The following is a 17012-nucleotide window of genomic DNA, read 5'->3' on the forward strand; positions in this document are numbered from 1 at the left end:
TAATTTCTAATGGTATTAATCTACTAAATGTTACACATTGTTTTAAGGTATAACTACAATTTTCTTTTGTAATTGTGTGCCCTTTTTTTTTTTTAATTCCAATTTAAAGGTTTAACGTTGCCAATAACACAGCTACAGATATAGGAAAATATTGGTTTATCAGTCATTCTGCCATAGTTCCAAGAATACTGTATCTAAGACAACAGATGTGTTTTTAACCCCAAAGTCATCCTTATTCACATTCAGGTTTATTAAGAAGTGCAAATGAGCTTTCTTTTTAAACCTTGCTTTACCTGCCATCAGTTCCTCCTGCCACTACTCCAACCCCACCAAGGGGGACCAGCCTCACAGTTTGGGAACCTCTGCTTTACAATAGAAAAATAAGGGAATATAGTGAGATTCTGAGTGAAACAATGTTTTTTATTTTTTGGGAAATCTCACTATATACCCTTATTTTTCTGTTATTTTGCATGCACAGTAGATGACAGTGGGATTTCCCATGACTCTACTTTATAATTGGACTTCTAAATATACATGGTGTGATGCCTCTATTCTACTTTTTCATGTGGACTTTGTGCACTGTCCTTTTCTTTTTAACCTCTGCTTTAAGTCTTCATTGTAACATGACTTACAGAAGGCAATATTTGTCTAGTAAGTTTTATATATATATATATATATATATATATATATATATATATATATATATATATATATATATATATATATATATATATATAGCGCCATCTAGAATCAAAACATTATGATTATCACCTATTAACATTATGTAGTTGCTTAATATATCGTCATACTTAATAAGAAACTCCAACGCTGGATCAGCAACTGAATTAAGGTTACTCCTGCCCCCTGGTGGAGGTCTGCTTAAGTTTGTCAACAGGTTAACTTTTTTGTTTTAGTTTCTGGTTACACCATTAACTCTTTGATTTTACAATGTTTTTATCTGGTTAATTAGGTCTGTGTTATCTTATTTTCAATAAAAAAAATGATTCTTTAAAGTGGACCTGTCACCCAGACACAAAAAGCTGTATAATAAAAGTGCTTTTCAAATTAAACATGAAATCCAATTTCTATTTTTTATTAAAGCTTTCATAGCTGTTGTAAGCTCATTTAAAAATCTCAGTTGTCAATCAAATATTATCTGCCCCTCCTCTATGCCTTAGGCATAGAGGCGGGGCAGACAATTACTTTCACTTTCCATTCAACACTTCCTAGAGGTCACTGCTCTCCCCACATTCCCCCCATTCTCTTCACCATTTAATTGTGTAGCCAGGGTATGGGGATGGACATCAGGTCCCCCCATTCTGGTGCACAAACAAGATTCTGCGATGATACAAGACTTGTCTTAATAACAGTGTCCACAAAATGGCTGCTTCCTGCTTGCTGTAATTACGAATTCCTAGACTGCAGGAAACAAGATTCAAATAATTTATATTGTGTAATTAAAGTTCATTTTGTTTGACTAATGTGATAAAATAGTATTTTGAATAATTAGTTTTGGTGACGGGTCCACTTTAAGCTTAAGTGGTGAGGCATTATTATGAAGGGGTTATGGTATAATTATAAATATCTGTTAAACCCTTAGTACCTTTCCACCATGCAATATACTTTATATTATCATGTGTACTTCAAAATAAAGTATGAATAGAGGCTTAAATTATAAGTGTAATTTACCAATACCTGGGGCAGAAGTGCACTAGCACTAAGGGTGTAAGAGTTCACCCCTTATTGTTTATGCAGAGAGCACCTCTGGATTTGTCTGTGTTCTGCATCTAGGCAGGTGCAGAGCACAGTGCTGGCAGCTGCAGGCCAGTTCTATCAGTTGTGGCCTGGGACCACTGCCTCTTCTTAACATCCGTTTCTGAATGGCATGTAAGTCACAGATGAGTAGGGGTTAGTGGGGAGTTGTCTATGTGCCTTCCCCGACCCACCCTTTACGAATATAGTGAAGCGCAAAAACCTGGAGCAAATCCCGTTACTGGGAAAACAGAGCACAAAGTGTATAAAAATAGTGGACTGCATCTGTTTTTTGCCCTTGTTATTTGCACACTGCTTTCTCATTGGTAAATCACCCTTTATTTATTTCTAAAGTTCAGATATTGCTAGTATTCTGCTTTTTTACTGGTGGGATACTGTGAGTTCTATTTTTGTAATGCTTGGACACTGTGTAAACTCTATTTGTACTGCTAGGATAGTGTGGTCTCTTTATCGGTACTTTTTGGGAACTGTGGGCTTGTTGATGTACTACTTAGATGATGTATCTCTACTGCTGTGATACAGAGGTCTGTTGACCAAGGCAGCAAACTCATCGCCCTGCCCTTCCTTGCTTACCTCTAGTGCAAAAACTGGGACAGAGAGTGGCAGAGTAAAACAGATTATTTTCCTGATATTAAGGTTACCAGGGGCAGCTGTTACCTGATACCTACATTTATATCTTAAAAAGATACTGTCATGGGAAAACAAGTTTCTTCAAAACACATTATAGTGCTACTGCAGCAGACTTCTGCACTGAAATCCAATTCTCAAAAGAGCAAACAGATTTTTTTATATTAAATTTTGAAATCTGACATGGGGCTAGACATATTGTCAGTTTCCCAGCTGCTCCCAGTCGTGTGATTTGTGCCTGCACTTTAGGATGGAACTACTTTCTGGCAGGCTGTTGTTTCTCCTACTCAATGTTTCTCCTACTCAATGTAACTGAATCAGTCTCAGTGGGACATGGCTTTTACTATTGAGTGCTGTTCTTAGATCTATCTGGTCTATATAGCTGTTATATTGTGTTAGGGAGCTGCTATCTGGTTACCTTCCCATTGTTCTGTTGTTAGGCTGCTGGGGGGGGAAAGGGAGGGGGTGATATCACTCCAACTTGCAGTACAGCAGTAAAGAGTGACTGAAGTTTATCAGAGCACAAGTCACATGACTGGGGGCAGCTGGAAAACTGACAATATGTCTAGCCCCATGTCAGATTTCAAAATTAAATATGAAGACATCTGTTTGCTCTTTTGGAAAATGGATTTCAGTGCAGAATTCTGCTTGAGCAGCACTATTAACTGATGCATTTTGAAAAAAAACACGTTTTCCCATAACAGTATCCCTTTAATTACAATTCTTAAATAACGGTGGCAAAAAGGATCTGCAGAGTACAAAGGGTCTTGCCCACAGAAAGTACAATCAAAAGTATAAGAGGTTCACGTGATTTAGGTGGACTTGGTTTTGACAGTGTTTCTTGGGAAGATGAAACCTGTTTGATTTAGAATAGATTGTGTTTGGAAGCAGAAGGAATGTAACAGTGTTTCAGCATTGAGGTTTAGAAGCTCTGATGGGTTAGGACTTGAAAATTAGATAAAGTACTGGGGAATCCTATGTTGTACAGAGGAGAGCTTACAGAGACCTCACGCCTAGTGTCTCTTGTGCAGCAAGACAGTCATGCTTTTGCCAGATGGCGTGTATGCTCAGAAAGAGGCCATGTTTAGAGCAAATTGTGGTATGGTTGGGTATATCTAGCAACATCTAGAAACTAAAGGAATATTGATGTGGCCCCTTCCATGATCTAACCAGCAGCCTATTGGGCATTGTATAGTTAAAAAACTTTCACCTTCCTAATCATTATTTAAAATATCGAATTGGACCAAGGTGAATAGATTATTATGGAACCAATTCACAAACTGACCCAATCGTGTTCAGTTGGAGAGGTGATAAGTATTTACTCCATACAATATCAACTCCTGTAAGATCTGATGCTTGACCTGAAGTCCTTATGTTCAGATTACCTTTAAAGGTGCTTTTCAGTTTTAGTATGATGTAGAGAGTGATATTCTGAGACAATTTGCAGTTGGTTTTCATTTTTTGTTATTTGTGTTTTTTGAATTATTTAGCTTTTTATTCAGCAGCTCTGCAGTTTGCAATTTCAGCAATCGGGTTGCCATGGTCTATATTACCCTAGCAAACATGCATTGATTTGAATGAGAGATTGAAATATGAATAGGAGAGGCCTGAATAGAAAGATGAGTAATAAAAAGTAGCAATAACAATAAATCTCCCACTTGAAAGCTGGAAAGAGTCAAAACAAGAAGGAAAATAATTTAAAAACTATAAAAAATGAAGGCCAATTGAAAAGTTGCCATTCTATAACATACTAAAAGTTAACTTAAAAAAGGCCCACCCCTTTAGGTGGGAAGGGTTTAAGTTACATGATTTCCCTCCCCGCCCACAATTTGAATATCCAAATAAGGATTTGGTTCGGCCGGGAAGAAGGATTCGGCCGAACCTTGTTTAAATGTAAGGAAACACCAATCGGTGGATAACCTGTTTTTTTATTTTTTTTTTCGATAAATCCATTTTATAGTTTACACATGCTAAAAAAGTGCTGTAATTTTCTTCTGTCACCTAATCTTTCAGGGTTTTATATATTTATTTTAATGGGGATAACACCTACTTAAAACCCAAGCACTACATATACATTATCAGGCTGTATAAATCTGTAGATTAAAATATATATAAATTACACATTATATAAACTGTTGAACCATTGTAATCTCTGTAATAGACTTTGGGTTGATTAGGGATGTTGTCCAAGCAATCAGGGTGCATCTGCTAGGGAGAGCTTAGAAGTCCATGAGTCATTCCAGTAGAGAAGTTAAGCTGGCCACACATGCCCAGTTTGGTAGGCCATTTTTCTGCTTTCAACCATAATGCCTGACCATCTGAGCATGTATGGCATGGATCCTGGGTGATCAAGCATTATTGGCCATGATGGGAAAGAGAAATGAAGAGGAGCCATATCTCCTCAGAACAATAGAAAGGTGGCCATGCACATGTAAGGCTTTTATGTAAAGTGTGACTACAATATGGCCACCATTAGACTAGTGGAGGAGTGAGTCAGCTTTGTACTTGGTTGAATATATCTACTTTTCATTTACACCAAAATTAGACCAGGTTATACCAGACCAGTTATTATTTATGACTGTATTATGTCTCTGTACAGCGTAAAACGAATGAAAATATTTTGATAAAAGTATCAAAAGGGCAAAGCATGACACCTCCATAAGATAAAAAGGTGATAGGCAAGAGCCAGAAGGATGCAGTATCCAGCTTCTAGTGTAGTACCTAGGGAAAAACAAAGACAGTAAGTCACTTGTATAACTAAAGCTAAGTAGAGTGCCCGGGTTCATTTAGGATCTCTTCGTGTAAAAAAAAGTGCAGACTTCAAGATGCTATACACAATTGTGGTTGCATTTATATGTGTTCATCTACAGTAGTGCTGTGTATCAATTTGCAGGTTGTGCCACTGTCTTCTTCTGTTCTGACATACAAGACAAAGAATACATTTGAACAATAGAATGAACCTGAGCTTTGACCAGGCAGTAAGTACACGGATCCCTTTGCATTTTGATTCCACAGGTGGTTGTATTTGACCCACAATTGCACACAACTAAACAGTGTACATCCATGTCTAACCTGCACACCAGGGCCGGCCTTAGGCCAATTGGGCCCCGCACCTCTGGGGGGCCCCGCACCACAGGGCAGCACAGATAATATTTCCCTCAGCACATGATGCTGCCTGGCCTGCCCCCAATTTTGAGAGTCCATCCCCAAATCCATAGGTCTAGCCTGCCCCCAACTCTCATAGGCCCAGCTTTCCTCCAACCTTGATAGGCCCTGCCTGCCCCCAATCCAACCAAGCCTGCTCCCAAGCTGAATCGGCCCAGCCCCAAACTAATTGGCCCAGTCCACTCTCCTATTTCCTCCCTCTCTCTCTTACCTTGTGTGCCCCTATTATGTTACCTTGTCTGCCCCTTTCCTTTCTATTTTGTGCCTGTATGCCCTTATTTTCCTAAATACTTGGTGTGTCAGTAGCCAGCAACACTTTGTCTAGGGGCCCCGCCAACATGGTCCCAATTGGGCCCCACATTTGATAGGACCAGCCCTGCTGCACACCATCCCCATTCCTCTGCAACCACAACTTGCATCCATTTGTGTGCTTAGTTAGTTAACTAACAAAAAACTACCACTGGAGTAATGTAATACTGCTGTGAGCAACCTACTTACTTTCTGAAGCAGGCGAGGACATGTCTTTCGTTGTAGTTATAGTGGGTAGAGATTCAACCACTGGGATTTTTATTCTGATGCCATCCAGAGCCAAATTCAAGCTGTGCAGCTGTGTAGCATTAAGACATGCTCGCTGAGATTCTGTCACCATAGCTCCATTTTCCGGACCAAGATGAGCAATCTGTCGTGGTGACAGCTCCTTCAATGAATAAGAGATAATTATGGCAAAACCCATTGTTCAAACTGCAGGACTCACTCGGGAGAACTTCCCAACCATTCCAGGGGTTCTACACTGGTGATACTCTTTCTTCAGTTACGAGCGGACACAAACCACACATCACATGAAAGTTGATGCAGTTAAAAAAATTATTTATTTAAAGAAATACTTCTCAATATGCAGTCTTACGCATTTCGAGCCTTTGGGCTAGGGCAATGCTGAACACACAGTGATATTTAAATATAAATATTTAAATATTTTACATATTTAAATATCACTGTGCATTCAGCATTGCCCTAGCCTATGACTAAGTGCCCACAAGGCATGAAACGCGTACGGCTACATATTGAAATGTTCTTCTTTAAATACAGAAACGTAACTAGAGGGGGGCGGGCCCTGGCGCAGGACGCGCAGCCGGGCCCCCGCCCCCCTCCGTACACCCGGAACTGGCCGGAAATATGCGGCGCAAAGCGGTGCGCGGACTGCCGGGGGGCCCTGAGGGGGTGCGGGCCCGGGCCCTACCTGCTCCCCCGGTTGTTCCGCCACTGTTTAAATAAATTACTTTCTTAACTGTTTCAACTTCCACGTGATGTCCAGTTTGTGCAAGCTCGTAACTGAAGACAAGAGTGTGTTCATTACCTGCCATAAGCTAAAGGTCTGGGATATGAGCACACAGACCGCCCATAAAAGAGATGCTGACACCAGAGCTATAGGTGAGTTTTGATGTACATTAATATTTTGTATCATATCAGTATCACCTTAACTTTGGTAAGTTAACCATTGTTACATTCTCTAATTAATACTGGATGCACTTCCAAATATTATGACTTGTTCTAGACTGGTGTACTCAAATCCTTAATACCTGAGCAGAACACATGCCCCTTACATACAGGGAATCACCTAGTTAGTGTCGGACTGGGACACAAGGGGTCCATCCTAAAAACTTTAGACCAGGGGCCCACCAAAGAACCATAGACCAGGGACCCACTCTCAGTACTATTATTATTCTTCTCCTCACTCAACCTCTATTCTCTCAGTCTCTATTCTATCATACTATAATCTATTATTCCATCTATTTAGCCTCTTTGTTCTCAAAGAAATAGGAAATGACCAGGAAATAGGCCAAATGTTTAGCAGCACAAGGGCCCCCTGACACCTGGACCCACCGGGAGTTTTCCTGGTATCCCAGTGGGCCAGTCCGACACTGCCCAGTTATAACTCATTGGCAGAGAATCCGGTGCTACTGTAACTTATCTTGATGTATATCATAATGCTAAAACAGACATGGACAACCTTCAGTGCCCCAGAAGTTAAAAGTAAATAAAAGTCAGCTAATGGAGAGATGCTGATAGTTGCGGCCCTGCAACATTTCTGGGGTGCTAACCTAGTCCTGAAGCAAATCAATAAAGATAGTTAGGCTGCTATTTATCATGTCTTAATAAACTTTTGTAATTTTTACCATATTTTTGGAGCGACTCACAACTATTTTTGGTTTTCCTATGGATTTATACCTATGGACTAGGGTGAACTGTGAGTATGCCCCTTCACTTAATAATTGTTTTGCTTCATTGTGACTTTATTAATTTTTGTTAGTGCCTAAATTGGCTTTTGGCAAGTTCCATTATACACCAGTAAAATTGAAAAAAATATTAAAATGCTCTCTATTTATCCATGTAACCTTTTTAAATATGAAAACATTACCTGAAATATGTCTTCAGGTATGTATTTTATTGCTTCAGGCTGGATGTAGGGCATCAGTCCTGGATCAAGAGCCATGAACTCCTCCTTGCTTAAGCCAGCTAGCAGACAGAATGCCATTAAAGGACAAATGTTAGAACAAGCACCTTTGACATAACAAAAGGCAAACATCTCTAAATAATGCTCAGTATGAACACAGAGCTGAGATTGATTGCCTTTCTGTTTAAGTGCCCTTTATTATAAGAACGTATTTGTAGCTCCACAAGATGTAAGACCTTTCTCTTTAAATAGAAGCAATCAGGAGCTATTCAGAACACTCTTTTCTGTCTAACAGACATTTCTGCACAATGAGTTACCTGCTATGAGCCCAATATCATTTATAATAAAATGGCTCCACTGATCAGATTTCCCATAAACCACTTCTGCCTTATTTTTGAAAGCCTGCAGAACGCTCATCTCACAAGGCAGCGAGCCGATCCTTGAAATAACATCTCTGTAAGAGAAAAATGAGAGATACAGTGCAGAAATGTTTCTCTACTCATACAAATGATCTGTGTTTATAGGTCACACCCCATCTGAGACTATACTAACAAGGAACCGAATTTATAAAATGGCACATACATTTGTGTATTGCAGTTTTAGTTTTTAACCGCCGAAAACTGGATGTCTTTTTTGGAAGAGGCACAAAAATAGCTCTCCTGTTCTGCTCAACAAAGAAAATGATATAAACGTTTTACTATTTAACATAAATAACTTCTACTAATATAAACAAGATATGCCATTGGCACATCTCGCCTATAATTGCCAGATTTTTGTAGATTTATACGTACATTAATATACTATGAACTCCCTGCATTCTTAAAAGGGGCAGATAACTATTTAAAAGGATATCACAATACAGTAGGTTAAAGCCTATTGCGGTCAAGTCCTCTTTGTGATTCAATACCGGTTACAGATACAGATATGGAATACCTTATCCAAAAATCTGTTATCCTGAAAGCTCCGAATTACGGTAAGTCATTCTCCCATAGACTACATTTTAATCAAATAATTCCTCTTTCTCTGTAATAACAAAACAGTACCTCATACGTGATCCTAGCCAAGATATAATTAACCCTATCCTATTGGGTTTATTTCATGTAAAATTTATTTGAAGTAGACATAGGGAGTTATTTACTAAAATTTGATGTTTTCTGGTTGGGCTCGAATTTTTTATGGAAAAAAAACCTCAAATTTTTCGTGATTTATTATACCCCGATGCTGCAAAAAGCCTGAATTCGAAAATCCGCCTTCTCAAGCCTGTTGAGGTCATGTATAAGTCAATGGCAGATGTCCCTATGCCAATTTGAAGATATTGTGGTTTGCGAAGGGTTTATCCCTATAATCTGAAAAATTCGGGGTTTTTGGACAAAAACCCAAAAAAATCAAGCCATTTGGGAAAAAAGTTAGACAAAAACATACGATTCGGGTATTTTTTCCCGATGAGATTTATTCAATTATTTTAATGATAAATAAGGCAAAATTGTGGATGGGAGTTTGGTCGCACTTTTTTTTATTTAAAAAATTAGATAAAACCAGATTTTAGTAAATAACCCCTTAATGTATGTGGATCCAAATTACAGAAAGATGCCTTGTCTGTAAATTCCCAGGTCCTGAGCATTCTGGATAATAGATTCCATAGTGAGTGGAAATAGATTCCATAGTCACAGAAATTCCTCCTCCTCTCCTCTCCGTTCCACACTAAATCTGGGTGCTCAGCCACCAGCGCCCCAGCTGTACATATAGCAATAAAATGTAGATTCAGGCCGCACTCCGAGTAAAATAAGAGAGCATTTATTGCAACATGCAGTGAATCCACATCGCCTGACGTGTTTCGGGAAAGATTCCCTTAATCATAGGCTTACAGGTTAGACAATACTGCTTCCTCTGCCTATGATTAAGGGAATCTTTCCCGAAACATGTCAGGCGATGTGGATTCACTGCATGTTGCAATAAATGCTCTCTTATTCTACTCCGAGTGCCGCCTGAATCTACATTTTATTGCTAATAAATTCCACACCTGCATATGAAAACCCAGTCAATTACTTTGCTATAGTTTCTGAAAGATTCAAGCCAGTTAAACAGCATTTGCCACTACTGGAACTTCAGACTGGGTCCCCCATCTACTACATCAAGAGCTTGGAAACTAATATTATTAAGGTGTAGGAGCAAAGAGAGATAGCGAGAGACAGGAAAATGAAAGTGAAACAAGAATGAGAGTACCCAAAAGAGAAGAGTGATGAGGAAAGGGGTGAAAGGCATTCATCATTATATCCAGCTCATGCATCCAGCTATGGTTGTGCTATGAAATGCAAGGATCAGACTCACCTGAACTCTGAAGTTTGGATCTCTTCTATCTGCTTTGCATTAGCTGCACACAAAGTTCCGGCCAGCCCTGCTAAATGGTAACTTTTCAAATCACTTGGTGCTTTTGCAGAATCATTGAGAAACCCGTGCAGTATGGCCTTTACCTGCAGTAATTGAGCTTCACATTAAAGTGGGCCATAAATAAATAAAACAAGAGCAATAAATGGTGTGTGTGAGCTCTGTTCGATGATATGAAAAAAATCGAATAAATAATGTTCAGTGAGAGCCCTAATGACTGAAATGACAGATGGCAGATGGTCTCAGTCTGTCAGTGGGTTACAGGTAATCGCTAAATGAACAACTAAAGCGTAAGAACCTTCAAAAATACAGACAGTAGTAAGAATCATTTTAAAATAACAAAATTATTTATAAGGACATAGACTAACGGGGACACTTACTTATAGGCTAACAGTCGCAGCCCCAAACAAGTCACAGAATACCCTATCCTAACAGTGCAAACAACTAGAAAAACCAATGAAAACATGCCACAAATTGGCCAATCAGATGCATGCAAAAGCCCTGGACAAAGTGGTGGGGTCTGCTGTATAGTATATATTATATATGTGTTTCACTTATACCATAGGACATACAGCAGACTGTAAACATCTCATATACACAATTATATATGAAAAAAAAGAGGAAAAAAAAGATTAAGGCTAAAGATTAAAAGTTGGATGTAAAATAAAAATAAGAAGTACCCCAAAAAGGAAGAAATCTTGTTAGATTAAAATTAGATTTATATAAATCATCAACAGTGATTTTTTTGAACATAGATGGATAGTCCTGTTTATACCTCAATTCTGTAGATAAATTATCTACAGTTAATTCTGTGTACCCCTCTGGTTCCAAGAAATAGAATCTTCTGGAGCAGTGGAGGAGTGTACTATCCCAGTCTAACCCCGAGTCAAACCTAACTCGCAGTAGTTGGCCTAATTTCAACCCAAACCCGCCAAACTGGTGGATAACCTGCAGGTCACCGCAGGTTTCAGGTCAACCCCCACATCACTACCCTGGACCCCACATCACCTTTTGTGAACTAGTGACTTACACACAGCACATTATTTTCCTTTATGCTTTATGCCTGGAAATACAATCCTCATTGAATTTCCATGTTCTGTTTTTAGGGTTTTGCCCCACATGTTTTTGCAGAGTCTAGCTTTTAGTCATTCATGGCTCTGATTATATGGAGCAGTAGATATTTGTTCAGATGTGATCAGTTGAATGTTATCCAACATAGATATCATTGATTCTCCAATGGTTTTGCTGTTGCCTCAATATCCATTAAAGTATAACCTTTTAATGTTCTAACAAAACCAGTTATGAAAAGATAAATTGTGTTTGACAGTAACAATTTCAAGCTGGCAGGCTGTCCACCATATTTCTCCATATTGGACTATGGATTAAACATTTTTCCTTTGTGTTGATATCAGATACTTAAATATCAACTTCCAACCTACCTGTACAGAGGACCATTCAGCTTGCTGACCAAGAGCTGACACTGCATCTATGTTACTTAAATCAAGCTCATCAATTTCTTGCTTGCTGAGTGCTGTGGCAATGTGTCCAAGGGAGGTGATATGATAGCTTTTCCAAGATGGCAGGTCACCCCAGGCCTTATAAAGAAGACTAGGGTTATTATTCTACAATCACAGAACAGTTTAATTCCGTGTGAATGCAACATGCACAATCCTCCAGCCACCCTTGCGCTTGTGAAATTCTAATATACACCATATGCAGGATTTGATATTTCTGCATTAAAATTTGTTTTTCGTTTCACTAGCAATGTGACCCATTGGAACCAATGAGTATTGCTTTTTTTTAAATTCATGTTGGGAACTGCACATAACAGTCTACCAGTCTAGCAAACATACAGTAAAAAAGTGTCCCATATATAGATATACTGTATATTATGGTACCAAGAAACACAATAGTGCAATGGCAACTGCAAGTGTGATGGGGTTTAAGGGAATGGAAGCACAATGCACAACACACGTGTATATAAAAGGTACGTTGCAATTACCTAAGCATATATTAGAAGAGTTGAAACCATAACCAATAGAAATCTCCCCACTACAGTGCTTTGTGGAAGAAATTACCCCTTAAACGCACTCATGTTGAAATGATGCCAGTTCATGACACAAAGTTGTTATAGTACCTCTTTGGCTTTTTCCTTTAGTACTGACAGCTGAGACTCATTAAAGCTTTGTATAGCCCCAAGTATGTGCACTATTTTTGTGAAGGTGTCTATGTCAATACACTGCAACTCTGCAGAAGACCAAAAGGCATTGGCATCCATTAGCCTCATGATGTCATCAGCTGAGGGACCCATTATACCTGTGCAATCTGCCAACGGAACAGAATATGGTAAATTCTTACACAGCATCATCATTTGAAATACAGTGAGTTGTGTTTACCTAACTTATATAACTTTGCCTTGGATATATATGTTTACCTTCCTGTGGAACAACATGTAAATGAGTAAAGTGCAAGTGCAACTTGGTAAAATGGATGCAAAATAGCATACACTTGCTTGGACACTTTCACAAAGGTATTTAACTTCTAAACATGCACCAATGCACCAATCCAGCCTGTTCTGATGCAAAGTACAGGGTGAACACTATTTATTAAGCACTCACAATGATACTGGAATTCTGCACTCTGCATATTGCACTTTTATTTTGGAATGTGTTGAATTTATTGGGCTTGTGTTATTTTCAGTCCAACTACACTGTGTAACTTGTCTAGGCTGGTCATTTACCATATACCCATATATACAATATGTACTATGGCTAAATTACAAAAAGTGAAAAACATAAAGAAAATATTGGCAAACTTTGCCTTAATCCGATAGCCCATAACAGATAATCAGAGGTTAGGTCTGACCATTCAAATAGAATGCTGATCAAGAATGTTAGAGTGAACGTGTCAGGAGGTATAGTGATTAACATAGCTGCTATGAAGAGCTGAGTTCTTTGACATTAATTCAAGGCAGAGTTTGGATGGACAACTAAGGTATTCACATGTTCTCATTGTTTGGGCCACATTTCAGTAAAAAAAATAATCACATCCTTAATCGCTTAAAAACTCAAGTCTATGATGAAATTCAGAATTAATCTAGGAAATAAGTATTTCTCATCAAATTGAATCTCAACCAAAAATATGGTTTCAATCCAAAACTATTACATCTGGTAGTGGAATAACTACCATACGGCAGACCCTGTGGTTGCAAGAGGGCCTGGGGTACAATGGGACCTGGATGCATGGTGGTTCCCACTCCCCGACTCTTTGCTGCCTGCTCACATTTATGCTGTGAGTAGCACACAGTAGGCTGGTGGGAGGGGGTCTCTGAGCACCCGCCGCTACCCCCAAAGATTTTTTTGTGGGGGGTTGGCACTTCAAAGAAATGCCACTGACATCCAGTTAATTTTCTCATAATGAAAGTGACCCAAGGACAGTGGTCTTTCTGATTTTTGGTTTCCAGCTCCCTTATGTGGTACAACATTTGGTCAGAGCTTCAGCCACCTTGTTACAAGATTACAGGTATATGACAACTTTATGTCTATTATTACATCAGCCTTTCAAGCATAATTCCCAGACTATTTGGAAAGACCAATATGTTCACAGAAAACAGCAATTAATGGAGGGCACTCCCTTTATACAAATTTAGGAAAGGGTGCAAGAGCCATAAAATACTCCAAGCTACAAACGTTACTCTACACAGCACATCACCCCAGATATCAGATGGTGCACACCACCAATATGTTCACCCCACCAATATGTTCACCCCAGATTTTGGCTGAAAATCAATTTACTGTATTAGATATTCTTGGGTCAACGGCTGCATGGTTGATAAGCCCCATATCTTCATAGCTGTGTAACTTTTTTATGCATTTAGGGGATCCTAAATAAATTTTGAACCTCAAAGAGGGGGACTGAACGAAAAATTTAATTTCAAGCAGTAGGTGCAAGGCCTTCCAGCATTAATCCTATGTGATCCCATAATGTGCAAGATGAAGTTTTGACACTGTATGCACATGACCCAGAAAACTAAAAAAAAAGACTACAATGTCTACAAAGGACGTATGTCATTGAAAATTAAATTGCATTGATTAGTCATTGTTAAGTTGAAAATAACTATAAAAGTACATTTATACTCATAATAGATAATAAACATTTGAATTCAAAATATATCACATTTGTCTGTATCATTATAAAAGGCAGATAAATTCAGTACAATTTACTTTTCCATCTAAAAAGGGAGGCTGCTGGGTATTTGAAAGGCAGTTGTCTGAGCCAAATCAAACAATGGGGCTTTTGACAATTCAAGAGAATTAAAGAAATGTTGCCACTATGACATTCAGGGAGAGAGAGGCAATGAGTTAGGATAAAAGCATTTACCTGCAGTGTGATTGGCTACTGAGACATTTACACCGAGTAAACGAACGGCATCAAATACAACTGATAAAATTCCCTCGCTGAGAGGAATTCCTGGCGGCTCCGATACCATCTGCAATACTGTATTCTGGAACTTTTCAGAAAATGAAAAAGAGACAAAAGGTCACACGTGCCACGTATCAGATTAATGTGGCATTTTCCGAAATGACCGAGTCATGGCATTTACCGTCTAGCTACCCTTGGCTGAGCCTGAACAATTCCTGTGTTAAAAAATGTACAATAAAATAATGGGGTAGAAACAACCATTTTGTGTTTACACGAGAACCAAAAAAACAATCTACAATAAACAATTTTAATCAAAAATTAAAGGTTAGAGTCAGCAGAAGTACATGCATATGGTCTTGGTGCCCCCACACCTTTGTGCCCTAGATATGTGCCTCTTCTGCCTACCCCTAATTCTGGCTCTGGTCTGTCCCCTGGAATGCGCATCATAGATACATGCACCGTTGCACCCAAAAACGCTGCCCATTGCACCTTGCATTGAACTTTAGTCTGGGCAGAGGTGCTATATGCATGGGCCCTAAGGGATGCAGTTTTGAACCTTTAAGCACTGCCATTAGCACTTGCACACATGGCAGAGATAAATTAGCTCCACCATGTAATACTTATGGAAACAACTGGAAGCTATACTATATTTGTAAATATACTTGGAGGCCTTTGTATATTCAGCAAAAAACCAAGCTTTTCCTTCCATACCATCTGCTATATCACTGATGTAGTCATGCAAATAAAAATCACATAGGAGCAATTAGTATTTTAGCGCTCTCTCTCTCTCTCTATAAACATCATCTGATCTTGAAAGTCTATCAACGTCAGCAAGTTTCCACAGAAAAAAGACTGTTTTTTAATAACAGTTGAATTGAAAATTCACTCAAACCCAAGGACAGAGGACTGGGTTTTTATAAAGGTTGCCACAATAATTTATAGTAGGAACCTAATTTAGAGGTTTGATCACTAATGGATATGATAAGACTTGGCCTGCTGCCACCTACACAAGAATTCAGATTAATACCTTTTTAAGAATATCCAGGAACTCATCCTTTGAAAGGAGATTCCAGAATGGTGCCATATCCTGCACAGTTTCCGAAGTCCAGTTGGATGGATGTCTGTGCAAAACAAACATCAAACTAAAGTTGTGGAAGTTGGGTTAAGATGATATGTCAGGCACTTAGCGAGAAAGTATAGAAAGACAGTATATAGGTTGTGTTAGTACTTACACCTGTAAAATTGCCTGTATAATCTATCTAACACTGTTCCAGTGATTGGATTATATTGGAGATGGGTCATTGACTCATTGGATGAGGAGCAAATCAATGGCCCAGTGTGATATTTCCCTGACAGGCTTCCTGATCAATATATGTACAAGCCCCAATTAGATATTGATAACAGAGGCCATGGTTTTATCCCAAAACATGGACCAATAGTCTGTTGACTTGGAGTTGCCAGCCAATTTCTGTACATATTTCTGTGTTCACCACACAATCCCATTTTCAGAAAGTTATCAACTGTGTCTGTATGTAAATACAGGAAATGTGGAGTATACAATTAAAAATAATAAATTCTAAAGTTCATTTTGTGCTCCATTCACTGCTGTAGCTCCTTAAAAGCCATTGACAATTGGCATCCAATATTGATAACAAATGCCATTATTTTATCCCAAGACATGGGTCAATAGCAGGCCCAGCCTATAGATTCTGGTAAATGCCAGAGGGGCTGCTTTAAGAAGCCATAAACTGATGGGCCTGTGGGGGGTGGTTTGGACCACCATGAACAGAATGTGGGGTATAATATTAAAACTAATGGATTACAAATGTTATGTTCTTGTTGGTTCCCTGCAAGTAGCTCCCGAAAAGCAATTGAGAGTTAAGATTCATGTCAGTACCTCTCATAAGTTCCAGAAGTGCAGGGATCAGCCCCTCTACACCTCATGAATACAGAGGCCCTGCTTTAATCGAGGAGGGTGGGGCCAGGTCTCTGTGTGCAGGACAGGGTCCAAGTGTAAAAACATGTAGCCTCCTTGCATGTAGTAAATTACTTGTAATTGTTGTAAATCACTTAAATTAGGGACAAGGTTATCCAGAATATCCATGCTTCTTAAGATCTACATGTTGGCACGGGTTGCAACTGTTTACTTGTTTACAATTGTTTATTATAGTATAATATTGTGGTGTAC

At 38.9% G+C, this 17012-nt stretch overlaps 1 protein-coding gene across 2 annotated transcripts in view; it reads right to left on the reverse strand.

The window, feature by feature from the left end:
• Positions 1 to 4308: 4308 nt before the first annotated feature.
• otoa.L (otoancorin L homeolog) overlaps positions 4309 to 17012 on the reverse strand; it is a 53124-nt gene continuing 40420 nt past the window's right edge. For both annotated transcript variants that reach the window (XM_041576806.1, XM_018236910.2), the window contains 9 exons: positions 15852 to 15945; positions 14783 to 14912; positions 12540 to 12727; positions 11842 to 11997; positions 10346 to 10488; positions 8335 to 8471; positions 7982 to 8079; positions 6064 to 6262; positions 4309 to 5121 (listed from right to left, as the gene is read on the reverse strand). In XM_041576806.1, coding sequence (XP_041432740.1) covers positions 5033 to 5121; positions 6064 to 6262; positions 7982 to 8079; positions 8335 to 8471; positions 10346 to 10488; positions 11842 to 11997; positions 12540 to 12727; positions 14783 to 14912; positions 15852 to 15945 — 1234 coding nt within the window. In that variant the 3' untranslated portion in view covers positions 4309 to 5032. The remainder of the gene's footprint in view (positions 5122 to 6063; positions 6263 to 7981; positions 8080 to 8334; positions 8472 to 10345; positions 10489 to 11841; positions 11998 to 12539; positions 12728 to 14782; positions 14913 to 15851; positions 15946 to 17012) is intronic.

The sequence above is a fragment of the Xenopus laevis genome, chromosome 9_10L, assembly GCF_017654675.1.
Source record: "Xenopus laevis strain J_2021 chromosome 9_10L, Xenopus_laevis_v10.1, whole genome shotgun sequence".
In the NCBI taxonomy this organism is placed as follows: domain Eukaryota; kingdom Metazoa; phylum Chordata; class Amphibia; order Anura; family Pipidae; genus Xenopus; species Xenopus laevis.